This window comes from Notothenia coriiceps, unplaced genomic scaffold, assembly GCF_000735185.1.
Source record: "Notothenia coriiceps isolate Sejong01 unplaced genomic scaffold, NC01 NC01_scaffold00008144, whole genome shotgun sequence".
Taxonomy (NCBI): Eukaryota; Metazoa; Chordata; class Actinopteri; order Perciformes; family Nototheniidae; genus Notothenia; species Notothenia coriiceps.
The window spans coordinates 1-18,150 of NW_011340845.1; the positions used below are offsets into that span (position 1 = coordinate 1).

Here is an 18,150-nt window from a genome sequence, read left to right on the forward strand (position 1 = left end):
CTCTGATGTGCAGACGGGACATGTCCTATTCTATGGCTATGGCATAAACACATTTTGTGTCTCTTCTTTCTTATCTAGTGACACCCATAAACCATAATAGGCCTTACACTCAACTTAACAAACCACTTGTGTTTTGTTTATACTGTAAATATAGAAAACCATAAAATATGAAGCATTTTCATTGTGGGTTATACAAGAATATAATTGATTATAGTTGATTATAACTAACTTTCGTTTTTAGTGTTCAACCTAATATGGCTATCTCAACACTGGTTATCTAACAGGAAACATTGGTGTGGGGGAATTTGAAAATGGCGGGCATTTCCCTAGTAGGGAATGCAAATATGTTATTGATTTGCATTATGTCAGACCCTGTTTTTCATTCAAAATGAATGCTCTTCTGTTCTTCAACTTTAGATTTTTTTCCCACATCTTAGTGCACAATTTTTTCCTTTTTAGCAATTAACCTATAGGCAAAACAAGTCATAACAACGTGCTGATGGTCAGAACCTGCTTTTGATTGGTCCTCACTAGGCTGGAGAGAAGCACTACCATCCCTCATGTGCCCGCTGTGCCCGCTGTGAGCAGATGTTTGCAGAGGGAGAAGAAATGTACCTGCAAGGTGAGATCAGTTTTTGGATCTGAAGAATAATAGGCCTCCAATCTTTGATATGTTTTAATAGCTCCTAGCTTCAAGACAGATACTGTGTCAGCCTTTCTGGAAAGTGTTGAATCCTAAAACACTTCACTCTCCATTGTTAAACAAAAAACATTTCTAATTGAGTCCCTCTAGACTCTGGTCAAAGTATTACATTTCTATATCTCAAGACTAAGATTCTGTAACCATGCTAGTAGCTCAAAAAAAAATCTAAATTACCTCTAATGACCTCCAAGCACAAATTGAAAGTGAAAAATAAAAGTGTTATCATTAGTCTTTTAGGCCTGAATCATAAACACAGAAAATATTCTAGTAAAGTTTCCATCCATGATATTGACCATCAGCTGGCGCCAGAGAGGGGATCAGGGACTGGATTGGTTGTTGGGTTTCTCACAAGCAGTGGTGGGCAGTAACTAAGTACATTAACTCAAGTACTGCACTTCAGTAAATATTTAATATACTTAATTTACCTGATTATTTCCTTTCCATGCTACTTCATACTTCTACTCAACTATAATTTGGAATAAAATATTGTTCTCTTTACTCAGGTTTAAGTACCAGTTTCTATGCAGGTTCTTATTTTTTATTTTTTTGCATTTTACATACTTGGTACTTTCAGTCAATTTTGATGATAATACTTTGTACTTTTACTTATTCCAGAGTATTTCTACACTGTGGTATTATAACTTTTACTTGATCTGAGTTCTTTTTCCACCATTACTTTAAAGTGTCTCACCAGATTTGTTGGCCAGTTTTAGACCCAGGTGAAATGTTGGGAATAATCCCAGTTACTGTGTACGTCTCTGTGTCTTCAGGCTCCTCCATATGGCACCCCCCATGCAGACAAGCAGCCAAGCAGGAGGAGAAGAGCAAGGTGGGTGAAAAAGACAACAAAAGCCCAAATAATTACTTTTCCAAAGAGATATTATTGGTTTCTCAAGTGTACAGCTAATAATGAAGCGAGGAAAATTGCTTCAAATGATTGGCTAAGGACACAAAAGTAATTAAATTGAACCTCTCTAATCGAAATTCCTTAACAACTTTCCAGACTCCTGATAAAGCCTGCTAAATGTCTAAAATGTATTTGTTTATTTAAAAGAGATCTAATGTAAATCGCAGTCATAGTCAGAAAGACTAAATGAACATTTGAATGATATGTAGTGATCATCAGACATGGACTAAAGTGCTCTGTTCAACACTACAGCGTTTCTACATTTTAGTCTATGACTCATTCATGGTTCTGCAGAGTATAAAAGTAATATTAGAGCAGCCGTTTTAATGTTAGTATTGGATTTATTTAACAAAAATCCACCAAGCTGTTGAAATGACAAGATCATCCTCAAGACAAACAGTACACACATGCAGGATTTGAGCGGAGAGGAGGGTTAGTTACAGTTCAGAACCAACAGCCATTGTTTTAGCATTTCATCAGAACCCTGCAGCTTTACATCCAATATCTGCCCTTCCTTCATCTCCATCCTTCTCCCCTCATCGTAACCCCTCCCCCTCCCAGAAGCAGGTCCGGATCCAGCTCACTGAAGTCCCTGAGCAGCAGGTTGGTGTGAACATCCCACCTGACCCCCTCACCCCCACCCATCTGCTGCATGGGCTCACAGAACTGCTGACACCATAGGCGCGTTCACACCGGAGTACTTTTACTCGTACTTTTCCCGTTTAGTTCTGTTAGTGCCTGGAATTTCGCGTTCACACCAAAAAGAGTACTTCGTTCCGAGAACTTTTATCCCATATGTAGTGCCTGCTAGAGAGGTGGTACTATCCTGGGGAGAAAAAAGTACCAATTTCGATTGGCTGGGCGAATTGCAAACCACGCCCCGTAAAACTCTGAAAAGTTTTGTGAAGCCGCCATTGTATTTGGTGGCATTAGCATTATTAGCATTAGCCCCGCGCACCAACAGAGAGAGAATCACTTATGGCAACACAAAAGAAAACATGGGAGCGGTGGAGTGATGAGGAGGTGTCGGCGTTCTGGCGATTTACTCAGAAGGCTTCAGTAGAAGACTGAAGCCAGTCCCCAACTCCGGGGACTTCCGGCCGGGGACTTCAGGTGACCGTGAAGTGGTTTGCGGCCTGCCAGTAATCCCAAAGCAGAAGAAGAAGAAGTGACGGCAGCGGCTTCATTTGCGTAATCTTCCCTCAGGGAATTTATTCAGGTGTGAACGCGATTTGTACTTAGTTCCATGGGGGTACTAAGTGCTGGCACTAAGTGCTGGGCACTAAGTACTTTGCATGCTTCTGTAGCTGCTCAATGTAGCAGCAGCCAGCAGGTCTAACGACCTTTGATTGGTCAGTGACTGATGATGCTGTCCCATGCTGATCATCAGTTTGTGCACGTACAGGATGCTCTAACATGAGTGATGTGTTTCAGTACCTGCATCTGTAGGATGAATGAAGAGATTAACACGCACACAACTGGTCAGAAACAGAGGCCTTAACTTAAGATCAAACAAACTGATGAGGAAAGGTCCACTCTGTCTTCAACATGTGATTTAACACAACTGATTGATATCCCACGTTAGGCAGAGCTTCACTAATCATAATTCACTGTGCTACACAGATGTGCTGTTCCAACATAATGAAACAAAAATGTGCTCTTTGGTGGAAAAAATTATAAAAAATGATTTAAAATGTAGATACTTAGATTTGAGTTAACGGGATAACATTTAACCTTTATATATTAGTAAATGGAATCTATCTAGTGTTTTGAATAGTTGGTAGATGTAACTTTAGATTTTGGATAACAACAACAAAAACCTAGTTTGTTAATTACAATGGTAAAAAAAACGATTATGTACATAATGATCTGCTTTAATGTGTTTAAAGGCTTAAAGGACAAGACAAATGGGAGATTTAAAGTGTAAATCAGATCTAAATATCTTAAGCATGCCCTTAATGGATAAAACGGTGATCGATAACTATTTTTTTTGTCACCTGGCCTAACCTGTGTGCATCTCATCTATTCAACGTAACTGTGTGTGTGTCAGGTGACCCGGACCTCCTCTGAGAGCATCACCTCGGTCCCAGCCTCCAGCGCCTCAGGCTCCCCCAGCAGAGTCATCTATGTAAGACTGCACATACACTCCTCACACACACTCCTCACATCCAGGCAGGAGATGCTCAGTTTCCTGCAGCATACGAATGATCTGTCTTACTGTCCAATACATGTTTCTCAGAAAACAAATATTCCAGAACATGATTGATTGATTGTTTAGGAGTGTTTCTTCTCTCTGCTGCCAGGCCAAACTCGGAGAGGAGATGCTGGACTACAAGGACCTGGCAGCCCTCCCAAAGACCAAGGCCATCTACAACATTGACCGGCCAGACATGCTGTCCTACTCTCCGTATGTCAGCTTCCCGTCTGAGGAGAGGCACTACGGAGAGGTAGAGCCCCTCACAGCTCTCAACTATTCCTCTTTCAGTTCCTCTTTCTAGCTTTACATCTCTTTCTGAAAATCCACACAGTTCAAATTGTCTATAACATCTTTCATTAAGAATTTGTACATAAGTATGTACAACCCAATGGAAGGCTGCATCGCAGTTTCACAACTGTGTTGCCACAAGAGGGCCCTATACTCTTTAAATATAATAATAATACATTCATTTTTAATTCACATTATTTAAAGTGATGACTCTATGGCTCTATTCTTTCAAGCAATTTAATTGATCCAAAAGGTTTCATGGTTTTTCTACACAGATAAAAGTTTTTCATTTTCATTTAGCTATCCCTACATCATTGTCACCCACTCTGACAGTAAAGTCAGTAACAGTCATTCAGCGACTTTTTCTCACACAAAAAGCCAATAATAACTCTCATACAGTATAACATATGAGTTCGTCTTAATCATTGGTTTTCTCCTCTTCTTCGTTTGCAGTCCCCACAGCTGCTTCCTTCTACCCCTTCTGAGGTAATTGAATGCACCACGTCCGGAAGGTGGGGGGGGGGACTTGCATCTGGGTTAAAATTCTGAATGAAGATCTTTTCAGCGAATGGATTTCTTAAAAGGCTAATAAGGGTTTAAATGACCAACACAGAAAACACTGTTTCAACTAATGACGCCAACATGTTCATTTACTTAAAGGTGACCTATCATGCAAAATGCACTTTTATACGTCTTTTATACATGAATATGTGTCCCCGGTGTTCCAGGGAACTCACCAAGTGTCAGAAAACACAACCCTCTCTCTTTTCCTCCATACCCAAATCTCTTAAAAAGGGGCTCGAACGGATCTGATACAGACTGATCCAGATTTCAACACTTCTATGACGTCACAGAAGTGGCGCTACAGCTATTGGGCCAACTCCACCAATCAGGAGGAGACAGCCACGGACATTGCCGTTGGAAAGTGCTGGAGACGCTGTAGTACATATGCCAGGCCTGTAGATGGTGCTGTTCTCACAGAATCAGCCCATGCAAAGACAGTGTTAAATTGAGCGAAATGAGGAATGGCTAAAATGCATGATCTGTTTGGTATTTTGAAAAATAAAAAGTATAAATATCCCTTATATAGTTATTGTCCTACACTATATTATTCAAATATAGCATGATAGGTCCACTTTAAAGAATAGCTAAACATCACAAGTAGCATGTAATGTCATTTTTTGAAGACTTAGGTCTGAAGTTCTTAATTTTGGCATCAGCTATGATAACATTGTATTTATCAAAGTAATAACCAAGATAAGGTTGTTTAGTGCTCCAAACTTCTCTTTAAGAATGACATGTTTGTTCTTGTTGTCTCATCACAGTGCTAACTGCATACCAACATTGCATCTCTTATCTTGGTGACTGCAAGTGATGTTATAAACACATTTAAACTATGTCAAACATTTTAAAAAGAACAAAGTTGTAATAAACTTCAATTGTTCTTTAAAATGCACAATTGTATTGCCTACATGTTTATTTATGTTTATCCTCATCAGAGCAGTGGTTATGATCAAATCAAACAACAAAAAGACTAAGTTGTCTGATAGTGAGTTGTCCAGAGAAGAGGAGTTTGGTCCTGGTCAGTTACACAGCAGTTAACACGGCTCAAGCTTTGCCAAAAGGATCTTAATAAATTATTGCTCCAGTTTTATCTTCAATTTGTATCTCAATTAGAAATAATTAAAAGATAAATTGTATATTTTCTTCTCACTTTGAGTCATTTATATTTTAAGTTTCTCAATTCGATATTCAGTTATAGTGGCTGTTGCACACTGCCCCCTGCTGGCTGGAGGTCTCTGTGCTGCACTCATGTGGGGTCTTTCCGGCTGAAAGCATCATGACAGGAGTCTAACGCCCCCCCTCTCGTTCCACCCTAGGTTAACACAGTTTAGTACTTCCGTTAGCACAGCTAGCAACTCGTTGCTGGCTTTGCCTTCAGTATGTGTGGATGCAATTCCTCTGCACTGAATTTTGTATTGAGAACCGTTAAACTAATTTCTACTAAAGAAGTAGCACATTCTGTGGATTATCTACAGTGACAGTCACTGTCATAAAAACACACTGCTATAGGGAATAGGAATGTGACGTCATCAATAGAAGGTCAGCCATCTTTGGAGGGTACAAGCAAACACAACCCATTGACCTGTACGCAGAGCGAACTAGTGTACCTTTTTCCCTTTTTTTGAAATATAGCTGGTTGACATTGTGGTGTCGTCGGCTGTAACAGCCAATCCTACAACCAACATCAAAACAAAAAAGGACCATGGGATTGCATTTTATTCCTTTTCAACTTGAAAAGTTAACGAGGGAGAGGTATCCGACCAGACGAAATGCCTTGCCGTCTTACTTCTGCCGGGTTGATGCCCCTGGATCTGAACGTCCAGTATCCACCTGTTTGTTAACATGGGCTTCAAAACATTGCTGACAGGTGTAGGTGCTTACTCCAAACACCAGAGAGACACCAACATCAGTCCATTCTTCTCCTAATTCATAAGTACAGATGTAACTAATTAACTATAATTTAGTAAAATAATGCTCCTCTGCCTCTGTTGAAGAGCTTATCTTCTAAGGGCACTCTTCTTTCACTTTTTCATTTTGGATGTGAAAACAGCTGAAAGAAAACCAATAAGAGCCGCTAGAGATTGACAGCTCCTGCTGCAGGTGCTGTCCTCCTAACATGAGTTATAATGCACCGCGTTTATCATGTACTAGTCAGGGGAAATTCTGGTTGAAATTATTCCAAAGTATAGTGATTTTTACATTTACGATATCTTGGCATTGTGTGCCAACCTTCAAATGAGTGGAAAGAGATTTGAAATAAAGATGAGAGTGTAATGGTCTTTTGCATTACTGTAGTCCACTGCTAACTTTACATGACAGATAGTGATCTCTGTCTTCATGTTCTCTGTCAGAGTCAGAACTCAATTTGCAGAGGCAGCTTTTAGTTCTTATGCACCACAAGCTTGGAACAAACTGCCTGAAGTTCTGAGGTCCGCCCTAACCCTGGGTTCTTTTAAATCAAGGTTCAAAACCTTTCTTTTGAATGCAGCCTATCCTGAGATCCTTTAGCCGTGCCTTATCATTGCACTTTTAGCTGCAGCCAGTATTTTATTGCTTTTATGAATTGTCTTTTATTTGTTTGTTTTTGTTTATGTGTTTGTTGTGTTTTTAATTATTATGTGTTAAATGCCTATGTGAAGAACTTTGAATTGCCTCTGTGTCTTAAAATGTGCAATACAAATAAACTAACCTTAACCTTAACCTCCGTATATATAATCTAGATCTTTGTAAGCCTTGATTGACCCGTCCCATTATGGGGTGATTATGGAGTGAGGGTGTTTATTTTTTTCACAAAAAGCACTGACCTCTTTACTTTATGTGTTTGTGTGTCCAGGGCGATGGGGAGAAGTCCCCCCGTCAGCGGAGGCCCTCCAGCCCCAGCTCTAACAGCTCTCTGGGGGGCTACGGACGCTACACCCCGTGCCGCTCCCCCCAGAACTACAGCCGTCCAGGTACCAGCCTCGTGCACACACATTACACAGAGACGTTCTCCGTATATTGCTGTTGTTTTGTGAAAACCTCTAGGTTAATTATTGAATTCTGCATTTTTGAAGCATTAGCCATGATTTGTGTAAGGTGACATGCACATTTATTAGGAAACAAGATGATTGCGAAAAATGCTTGCTTGCTATATTATATAACACATCTGCTACAAACATCCAAAATGAAATTCTCATATATTCTGAGAAGATTTCCGGATACCCAAAACCAGAAATGAAATGACATGCTTCTCGACTGCGTGATTAAAAGCTGCAACCCTTATTCCTCTGTCAAAATCCATTGGATATTCTGAAAACTGCATGGTTGTCAAGCTAAGTTGATATCTGCTTTTAGTCTGTAAATATGTACCTGTCATTGCTTCATTATATGTTTCATCATCTATCAAAAGTTGAATCAAGAGTTTAGAATGCCTCCTACAGATTGTACCGACGATTTGATCACTCCAGCTTCTTGTAAGACTTAAGAGCTACCACAAAGTAGACTTGTTTTTTGTTTTTTGTTTTTCTCTGTGTGCAGATACAAAATAAATAGATGCAGTATTACTTTAGGTTCGGTTTTATTATACTTTATAGGCAAATAATCGAACTAAATCAATAAAGATAATGTATGCTATAACATTTTCTCAAAATCAATACATACTGTATCTTTGACAGCTGTTTACTAAAGAGTGTCAAGTCATTTGATTGGCTTGAAAAATATATATTATGTAAAGGGAAAGTACGCTAATTTGGCAAAAAGCAGTTGAATCTTTTATTAATTAAGTGCAGTATGTGTCATAAAGCAATTTCCTAAGCTTGATAAATAGAGGCTTTAAAATCTAAATATGTATTGTATCATTCATTGTTTAACTTCATCAGTCTTGTTTTTATTTTCATGCTAAATTGCAACAAAAAAGTAACTGTAAAGATACACAATACTTTCCAACTTCCATTAAAGATGATGTTTGATCTGATTGGACGTTCAGGGCCAGAGGTAAGCCTTGTGGGTAGACCCAGCAGCCAGGCCCGAGACTCCAGCTCTCTCCCCCTGCCTCCAACCCTCATGGGGGCCATTAGGTGCCCCTCCACTGTGGCCAGGGACTCACCTTCTGTCCCTGCTCACTGTCCTGCTGGGGCTGAAGAGAGTGGGGGTGGTGATGGCAAGTTGTCGCCCATACCAGTAGTGGGCAGTGCAGGCTTGTCCTATCACCTGAACCCCACCACCCTGGCCATGCTGCAGCAGCACAACTACATCCCTTACTTCAGAGGTATCAAAGCACGCTGAGACCGACCAAGATCTGGTCCAATACAGACAGTGGACAACTTGTCAGAACTTATTTTGATGTCAAACCCTAGACAAAACCAAAAACCGTCATCCTTATTAAGAACTAATATTTGAAAGGGGATTCATAGTGCCCCTAAAGCACAGTTTCTAATGTGTTCTCCAAGCTGAAAAGAAAACGTACAAACCTTGCATTAAGGACTAGAAAAATGGAAACAGCTTCCCTACAGCAGATAAAATCAGTCCTCTCTGTATTCGACCAAAGGTCTTTAAGAATGGAGTGCTGTGATATGACCACTGAATTAACTTCACGTTGCATGGGCTGGGGTCTAGCACCAAATTAACCATGTGTTGGACACTCAAGATTAGTTATCCCGGTTCACCATAGACCCATTACTCATGAGGAGAAAGGGAACGCCTGGGCTGCTGTGTTGCATTTGGGTGAACACAGTTTGACCGTCTTTGAAATCAACATCACAAACCAGTACTGTGCACATTCCACTTGCACGCTGTAACTCCTGCAGAAAGGCTTATCCAACCACCTCCCTTTGCTTCATCTTCTCCCCATCCCCTGATCTGCCCATCCCTTCAGGGTTCAAACAGGACCCCCTCCCTGACTCTAAAGCTAGGACATCCCTGCATCTCAGTTTACCTCCTCCTAACGGTAAAACCCCTGAAGTCTTTCTCCTCTTTGTGTCTCCCTCCCCAGTGGAATGGAAAGCAGGTTTTGTGATGTTGTTGTCCAATATTGTGGTGTTGTTGGGTTTCATTGGGTGCATCGAGGTACATTGGTTGGACCACTCAGTGTTCTCATTTTGCTTGTTCACTTGTGGACGTGGTGGTTGTTTTGCATGGTTTAACTTGAACCTGACACATTTGGCATTCGGAGGAAGGTTGATAACTTAATTGTTGCCTGCCTTTGTCTGATCTGCCCTGTTGTTTTCCTGAATGAACACTCGTTTGTTGTCCTTTTGTCCTTGATGTGATTATGATCGAGAGTTGAGGCTTTGTGTTTTGTTAACTGATAAAATGACAGCGGTGTGCAGGGAGGCTGAAGATAATGATTGGTGAGGTCTTGTTTTTGCAGAAGCACAAGAACATTGCCAGCAAATGCATTCCCTAGAAACAACTCCCTTGACTATATTCAGTGACTTCTTTTTAAAACATTAGGTTAGGGCTGTCACTTTAATGTTAAACTAATTTCAACCCAAATAGCTTTATCCTGAAATAGATTGTTCAGATTTATTTTGAGAGGTCTACCTCAAGTAATGTTCCACCTGGTCTCGAAGGGACCACTGCCTCCAGAGCTGCAACAGCCTTACCTTTGAAAAGGGATGTTCAGTACAGTCCAATAAAGTAATCAAGGTCCAGGGTTTGACGCACAGTACAAGACTGTACAAGGCATGCATTTAAACAAATAAAGTGTTTTTTTCTAATTAAAAGGAAAAGCCTTATTTCAAACAGTACCTACTGCACCAAGAATGTTCCAAAGCCTTGCTTTTACTCACAGAACCCTTACAGTAGGAACACATGTTTTTCACATATGCTAGCTTGGATCTTGCGGATTAAAAGGAGGAGTGGGAGCTTTCACTTTTGCACAGAAAAATCACAAACACGCGTTCAAGGGTTTTGGTGGTTTTTCCTTAGCAGGGAAGAGAGGCTGAGAGGGGAATTCTCCAATGGGAAAGATGAAAGAGAGGAGGAGAAATGGACAAAGGAAATAGCTTGAGCGACAGAGTAGTAATTTGGTTGCCAGTTACAATTGAATAAAAAACACATTGGTCATTGTTCTTGTTAAGGCCTTAACTTTTCCTTACATGCCGCGAAAAAGATTAGTTTTTATACAAAAGGCTTAAACTTGAATGAGCTGTCAGGTTTCCCCTTATAAGTGTCATACTGTAGAAGGCGCTGTGGGAGTCTGACTTAAAGTTACAATCTCTCTGACATATGGCAATAAGCGTTGATGCCGGTTTGTGATTCTTCTGATCATGACTCCCAGTTTGTACTACTGCAATTCAAGTGTTTTCATCAGTGGGCAATAAGCCCGATTTCCATGTTCTTATCATCCAGCGACACATATGGAAGTAACACACACTGCACTGTTTGAAATAATTACCTAGAGCTGTTTTGTATCATTTGGAAACTTGAGAGAGTTTATGCCCTTGCAAGGCTGAATAATGCATGCTTTTTTTTATCATTTCCCTACTTCTCCTATTTTTTGTTAATGAGCCCAAAACTCTCTTCCCCCTTCTGTGAATGTGCTATAAGGTTTTGATTAATTATTGGCTTTCACCTTTTTCCAAATGTTTAATCTGCTCACATAAATTATTACACATCTCCTCCCTAAACTCCCAAAGCCTCGAACAACTCCTATCAGGCTCCATATCGCTCCAGATGTTTTATTGAGGATCTGCCCATCGCTTAGACCTGCACTAAGAGTACTTTGCTGTGTGTGTGTGTGTGTGTGTGTGTGTGTGTGTGTGTGTGTGTGTGTGTGTGTGTGTGTGTGTGTGTGTGTGTGTGTGTGTGTGTGTGTGTGTGTGTGTGTGTGTGTGTGTGTGTGTGTGTGTGTGTGTGTGTGTGTGTGTGATCAGTCACCAACACTAACAGCCTTGCTGTGTATGTAAGTGATCTCATCCAAGATCTCTGCTGATGGTTCCTCTCTGTCTGAGGGGGGAGAGTGTGTTTTCAATCAGCTAACACTCTCTCTCCTGCACAATGTTAAACTCTCTCTCTGCTGTTTCTTTCTCTAAACTGGATGTAGAGTGTTTATTACTTTTGGCCTAAGGGTGCCAGTGCCTTCATCACATAGCCTGCCTGTGATGTAACAATAGGAACACATAAAGGAAGTCAGCTAAATGTTAATGAATGTAACAATCTCACACTCATAACAAACACAAAAAACTAGACACATGTCATATAACACATAGGGTTACCTTTATTGACGTTATCCTAATGACAATCATAATAATACACAAAAATGTCATGACTTTGTAGTATAAAATATTCGAGTGATGAGGACACAACCTCCATCCCATGCCAGTTTACTCAAAGGTCTGTTGTTCTGGTGCTACACCTAACCCGGGCCTAGTGCCGGCGTGCTTCCACATACTGCGCATTAGGTTGTAATACAGTATAGAGATGAGAGCAGTTTCACAAACCTACTATGGTCTTTTTGAAAAATATCCACGATCAGCATCTCCAACTCTCTAGAAAATGTTTGTCACCTTGAAAGTATGGTAGTTCAAACACCAATTACAACACCAAGCTCACCTGGTGCTCGGGGCTCTCCAAGAGGATCTGGAGATGTGGGGGGGATCAATATTTGGGCAAAGCCACTACATAGCCTAACAATATCTATGAAATAAAATGCTATGGGATATTTGTGTCTCATTACCTAATATTTCAGTGAACCTGTAGGATTCTCTAGAAATACATTAAATACACTTGTAAGTACAGTAAATACAATTACAGTATATGGCTGGGTAATCAAGTCACCTGCATCATCTTAATATTAACAGATTTTTTCTTTGAGCATTATCAATATGCCTACCATAATGCTGCCTTTTTGCCCCCTAACACCCTTTGTTTTATCCCAAACCCTTTCCCTTTTGCCTCTCATCTGCAATGCCTACCCAACTTCCTCCCCTGAAGGCAGTGAGAGTGGGCGGAGCACCCCCAGCTTATCCACCTATTCTGATGGCAAATCCCCTTCCTCTACCTCGACATATGTGGCTGCACCGCGGCATTTCCACGTTCCAGGTAGGCAACAACCACACTGCTCGGCTTGCAACTCTCTCATTTTCCTGCATCATAACATATTATATGGCTGACATTAGTAATACAGAGATGAATTACAAGGTAAGCTATAACATTTTAACAATTTACTATAAATATACAAGCTTTCGCAAAATAACTGTTGCCAACTTTTGTAAAAATGGAAGTATTATTTTGTAACTTGATACTTAGGTTTAGGTAAGGTTACAGAGTAGCATTATTTACTGACCTGTGACCGAAAGATAAGAAGCTCTCTGTAAATCCTCTTTTCCACAGTACTGCTGCATGGTTAAAACGTCAACCTTTGGCAGTTTAAAAAGATGTTTCACAAATATGAGGTTTTTTTTTGTTCATTGGACCCCTTTCTCCATGACTATAAACTTCAACAGCTATGCCACAGCTTTGGTATTTGTGGGTTTTATGAGTGAAGACTGTAGAAGCATAGAAACAGAGCCTTTAGCCCCACTTGTGACCTCAGCACTTGGTATGTTGCCCCATGATTTGGTCAAACAGCGTTTCAAGAAGTAAGTTTGAAAAAATAATTCTACCAAATGTGTCTTCTAACTAGAGGGAATTGGATAAAAGGAAATACTTTAGATGCACATCCAGCAGTTTTCTATGTGCTAGAGACCTGTAATATACATCTCTAACATAAAACATTGGTCCTCAATATTTCCGGGTTCACAGCGCTGGCAACTAGAATAAAAGGGGCCTTTTTTATTCAAAAATCTAAAAAGAATGCTAATACTGTTTGATGGGGACAATGTGTGGTTTCTTATACTATTGAATTGTTTTGCATTAAATAACCTCTAATTCAGCAAAGACCAATATCATTGATATCTTTTTGAATATGTTGCATGAAAAATATTGTGTCTGATTTGCAATTATAAAAAAATGAAAAATGTCTTGATTTTTAACCAATACTGCGGCCCCTTTTTACTTTGTTTTAAAATCCCTCAAAACGGCTAACTCATGCTTCTTTTTCTCCATTCTCTTTCTTTCTCTCTCCCCCTCTCATTTTGGCTTCTTCCTTTTTTTTCCCTCTGTGTCTGTTCACATCTTCAGAGACTCTGGTCAAAGATAATATCTATAGAAAACCCCCAATCTACAAACAGCATGGTAGAGTCTCCTCCCTCCTAACATCCTCTGGTCTGGTCTCTGCACGATGTGTTGCATGCTGCCTGCCGTCAGCACCTCGTGATTATCCCTGTTCATCTATTTCTCCTTCAGTAGAATCCATGGAGCTACATGCATAGGGCTGGTGTAAGAGCACTGCAGCGAGGGTATTAAACCCACTATAGCTCGAGTGACCCTGGCCCCACAGGATGAAGCATTCACATATGTTGCAATTCTAACCACATTCTTATTAGTGATGTCACCAGGGATGTTTTGCATTAGTTAGCAAAACACTTTCTGTGACATCATCAATTGAAGTTGTGCCAGACTCTAACATGATTGAACATTTCTGCTTCTAGAAGCCTGTGCAGCCGCAGTTGTTGGCTCAATGTCAGCCTAATAAGAGGGTGCCCAGTTCCTCCCTCTAGCTAATATCAAGGTTTGATCTGACATGGCAATACAGCAAAACTTTGATTACAGATTGTTATAATCAAACCCATTTGGGACTGATGGTTGTAAGAAAGGCTCTTAACTGTGCCCCCCCCCTCTTTTGCATGCATGTCTCTGCACTCATCTCACCAGCCCATTTGATGGTTATGATTGTGTGTTCCACTGTGAGGAGTTGAGCACATGATTCCTTCGTATGGTGGCATCACTGTTGTACCGGTCACTGTTTCGGTCACGCGTCTTCTTCCCTCACCATTGTTTGTGTGTGACAATTTATGATGAGCACTTTTCACTGTAGTTGCCCTCAACATATGTGTTCACATGACAGGGTTACTCAAAACATCCTGACATAGATCTCTTATCAGCTACAGTACATCATCCGAGTAAACACTCCTCTTGATTGGATATGACGGGTTAATCAGCTGCACACATTATAGTCCTACAGATGGATACACCTGCTGTCAGCATCTTGAGAGTGTGTGTACACGCAGACATGAGGTCACTGACAAGGTGTGTTCTGTCTGCCAAAAAGTGTGGGGGGGGTAGTATTTATCTTCCTATCCAAGGTAAAGAGTGTATCTAATGATTTAACCTTGGAGTTGTGTAAATTGACATTACATGGACAATGGACTACACTTAATTGTGTGGGGCAATGATAAGCTATTAACTGATAAAAGATCATCGTTTTTTACAAAAGTTATTTAGCTAAATCTGTGTAGCATTTGTGCTAATGCTTTAGCAGGCATTTGGTTAGTGGATCATATCACCATAGACATTACCATTGACCAAAATAAATAAAAGGAAGCTTAATTTTTGCAAAATAAATCATGCTGTCCAAATAATTTGTTCTCTTAAACTGGTAATTTATTTCAAAGATTAGAATAATGTTGACACGAAAGGTGCTCCTCGCTTTAATGCAATTTAGTTTACATTGTTTGGATTGAGAGCCATGGATATTTTTGTGTCATTATCATTCCTCACAGAGAGTATTTAAGAATAATTTGAGATTTGTTTGTGTTGGTTACAGGATATATTGATTCCATGAGACAGTTTATGAATTGTGTTATTAAGCATTGTTTAGTGTTATGTGTTTCCGTAACACTTACTGGATAGTAGTGGACAAGCAACAGCACATTAAGTCTATTTGCTGAGTAGCACAGATTGCCGTGATTACTAAACCCAGGATAGATTAGACCGTCTGTAATGTTGCAATGGTCGGTGTTGTTGATTTCATAGCAATTTACTAATTCCATTTAAATACTTGTTGAGTGAAACTCTGCTCAATGTGTGATCCAGCACATTAACATCTGACTGTGTTCACAGCTTCTAGAGCATCCTGGCAGGATGGGGAGGATAGTAAGGTGGGTCTACGTGCAGATGCGTGTTTTTGTCTTTCTCTATTCAAGCCATTTTCCTAAACTTTACAAATACTGTACATCCATTTACTAATTAATTAACTCATACTTTGCCAAAATCCAATCATCCATAACCTCAATCTCCCCCCCGTCTTTCTTCCTCACAGAGGACCAGTTGGATGATTTTAAAGAGTGAGATAGATGGCCAGATGGGCCCCGAGGAGCTGGACCCCTGCAAGTCCACCTGCAGTCTGCCCACTGACACCTCGCAGCCCAGTGAGGATATCTCAAATTCAGCCCGCTGTCATTAACAAGAATCCAACAGTATCCATAGTGATTGATAGCTCATGTGTATGGATGTGTTTCTTTATCAGATTTCCCCTACAATAAGACTGCATCATTACCTGGCTATGGAAGGAATGGCATCTACAAGGTGAGCTGCAGCTGCAGAAGGAAATGAGAACTTTATACTGTCCACGGTGCTCCAGAAACAGAATCCCTTTATTAGTCCGCAGCGGGACATTTACAGCACCACAGCAAAAGTGACATAGCAGATAAAAAGGCAAGCAATTATTAAGTAGCTAACATGTTAATTAAATAAAGACAATAAAGTACTAATCCATGCCTAATAAAATGTGTAGTAGCATTTAATAGATAAGTGAACATGAACATATTAAGGTTTGAGGTACTATCAAAATTATCTTTAGCACAAAAACAATTATGATGGTTATTGCACAGTAGAATTGCCAAAGGATATATTGCACGTTTCACTTCCTTTAACTGATCATCCGAAAACTATCAATGCAAAATAACTTGTTTCAGTCACAGCTCGGGCCTCTATTGCTACTTTCGTGACAAAAATGTATTTTAATATTGGAAGAACGATTGAGCAGTACACAGATGGGTAATACATTTACTGTTGCACTTCACACAAATGTGTTTTAATTACTTGGGACTTTGTTAACATTCTCTCTGCTAATCTTACCCTTTGGATCCCAGCATGTACTTTGATCATCAGAATTGACCAAAAAACCCTCGCCAGAGCTACTCATATACAACCCAAAATAAAATATACTATACATCATCCATATTTCCAGATGTGTTCAACAATTACATCATTCTGCATACGGCAAGTTTTGCTGTAGATTTACCCTTACCTTTGTGACTCAGGCAAATTATGTGATCCAATAAGAGGACATGTAAATATTAGACTGCTTCTTCAGAGAAATGGCTGAGGTGTTTAGAAGTTTTGTTTGCGACCACTAGGTTGTGCTGTGCCAAATCTTTAAAAGATTCATTGTTTAATGACTGGTTAGTGTGTTGACACTGTTGACATGTATGTTGGAATAGGTATAATGGGATTTTTGGAGAAATGGTTGTCTCTAGGTCATACATTATTGAACAAGTTTCCATTAAACATCCACTTACTGGGCAAGTGCACTTAATAAAGTTATAAAAAACAGAGTTTTGACCTCTTTTAAATAATACTCTTTAACATTTGAATTGAACAAATGTTAACGGAAGACACAGACCAATGCACAACACAGAAATATATTGAATCAGAAAAACGCTTACCTCTCAGAACTAAGAAAAGTTGACCGGACCCTCACAAACAGCCCGTCGTGCCCCTTGAGATAGCCTGTAATCTTTCATGGGGGAGTGTTTCAAAGCTCACCATACCAAAGGGTGACTTTGTTCTGCCTTTCTACTCCAAACTAAGAAATGTAAGCTCACTATCAGAGTAATGTGTCATATTGGCTTCCTATTGGTCAACCCGAAATAATGGGATCAAAGCGAAGGCAAAGCAGTGAAACTGCCGATGAAGACCTGTCCTTGGCAACATGAAATGGGCAATGTGGACATGTGAATGAGATCTGCAGGGTCTGTGTTTACGTGTGTGTGTGTGTGTGTGTGTGTGTGTGTGTGTGTGTGTGTGTGTGTGTGTGTGTGTGTGTGTGTGTGTGTGTGTGTGTGTGTGTGTGTGTGTGTGTGTGTGTGTGTGTGTGTGTGTGTGTGTTCCTATAGGCTGCTGAGATGATGGAGGATGAAGTGGACCCAGACTCCCAAAGCTGGGGAGGCATGAGAGGTGAGTGAAAATCAATGCTCAATGTTTATCTCCTCTTCTGTGTTCTTTTCCTCCTAATTGTAGGATTTGCAAGCTTTTTCAGTGCTAACAGTGCTTCAATGTAAAATACTATACACTCAAGCAAACACTGCAAAACCTGCAGACATTTGGACGGTAGACTTTCTAATCTTTTTGACACTTTGGATTTAAAAATTCTGACCCAGATATGAAAAAACAATAGTAAAAGTGCTGAATGTCTTACACTTCCTATAGCTGTTAGCAACAAAGAAATGTATGTTTATGATAGAAACACTAAGTAGAACTCCCAACAATTATTTCACAATATGTTACAAGCCCCAAAAGAGACCCTTTCCCTCCAGATAATAGTATAATTTAATAATCTTAAACCATAAAATGTAAAACTGCCTGTGTCATCTTTCCTTTAGTACATATCTTAGCTCAGTTTACAGT

General features: G+C 40.0%; 1 protein-coding gene across 1 annotated transcript; it reads left to right on the top strand.

The window, feature by feature from the left end:
* Positions 1–529: 529 nt before the first annotated feature.
* On the top strand, positions 530–17,700 carry ablim2 (actin binding LIM protein family, member 2; the record flags this gene model as incomplete). Its single annotated transcript, XM_010770002.1, has 14 exons — positions 530–622; positions 1,474–1,532; positions 2,172–2,213; positions 3,661–3,738; positions 3,914–4,057; positions 4,549–4,581; positions 7,493–7,610; positions 8,624–8,905; positions 12,574–12,681; positions 13,762–13,815; positions 15,583–15,620; positions 15,782–15,890; positions 15,989–16,047; positions 17,640–17,700. Coding segments are annotated over exons 1-14 (1,219 nt in total), but the record flags the coding sequence as incomplete, so codon positions are not given.
* Between the last annotated feature and the right edge of the window lie 450 nt (positions 17,701–18,150).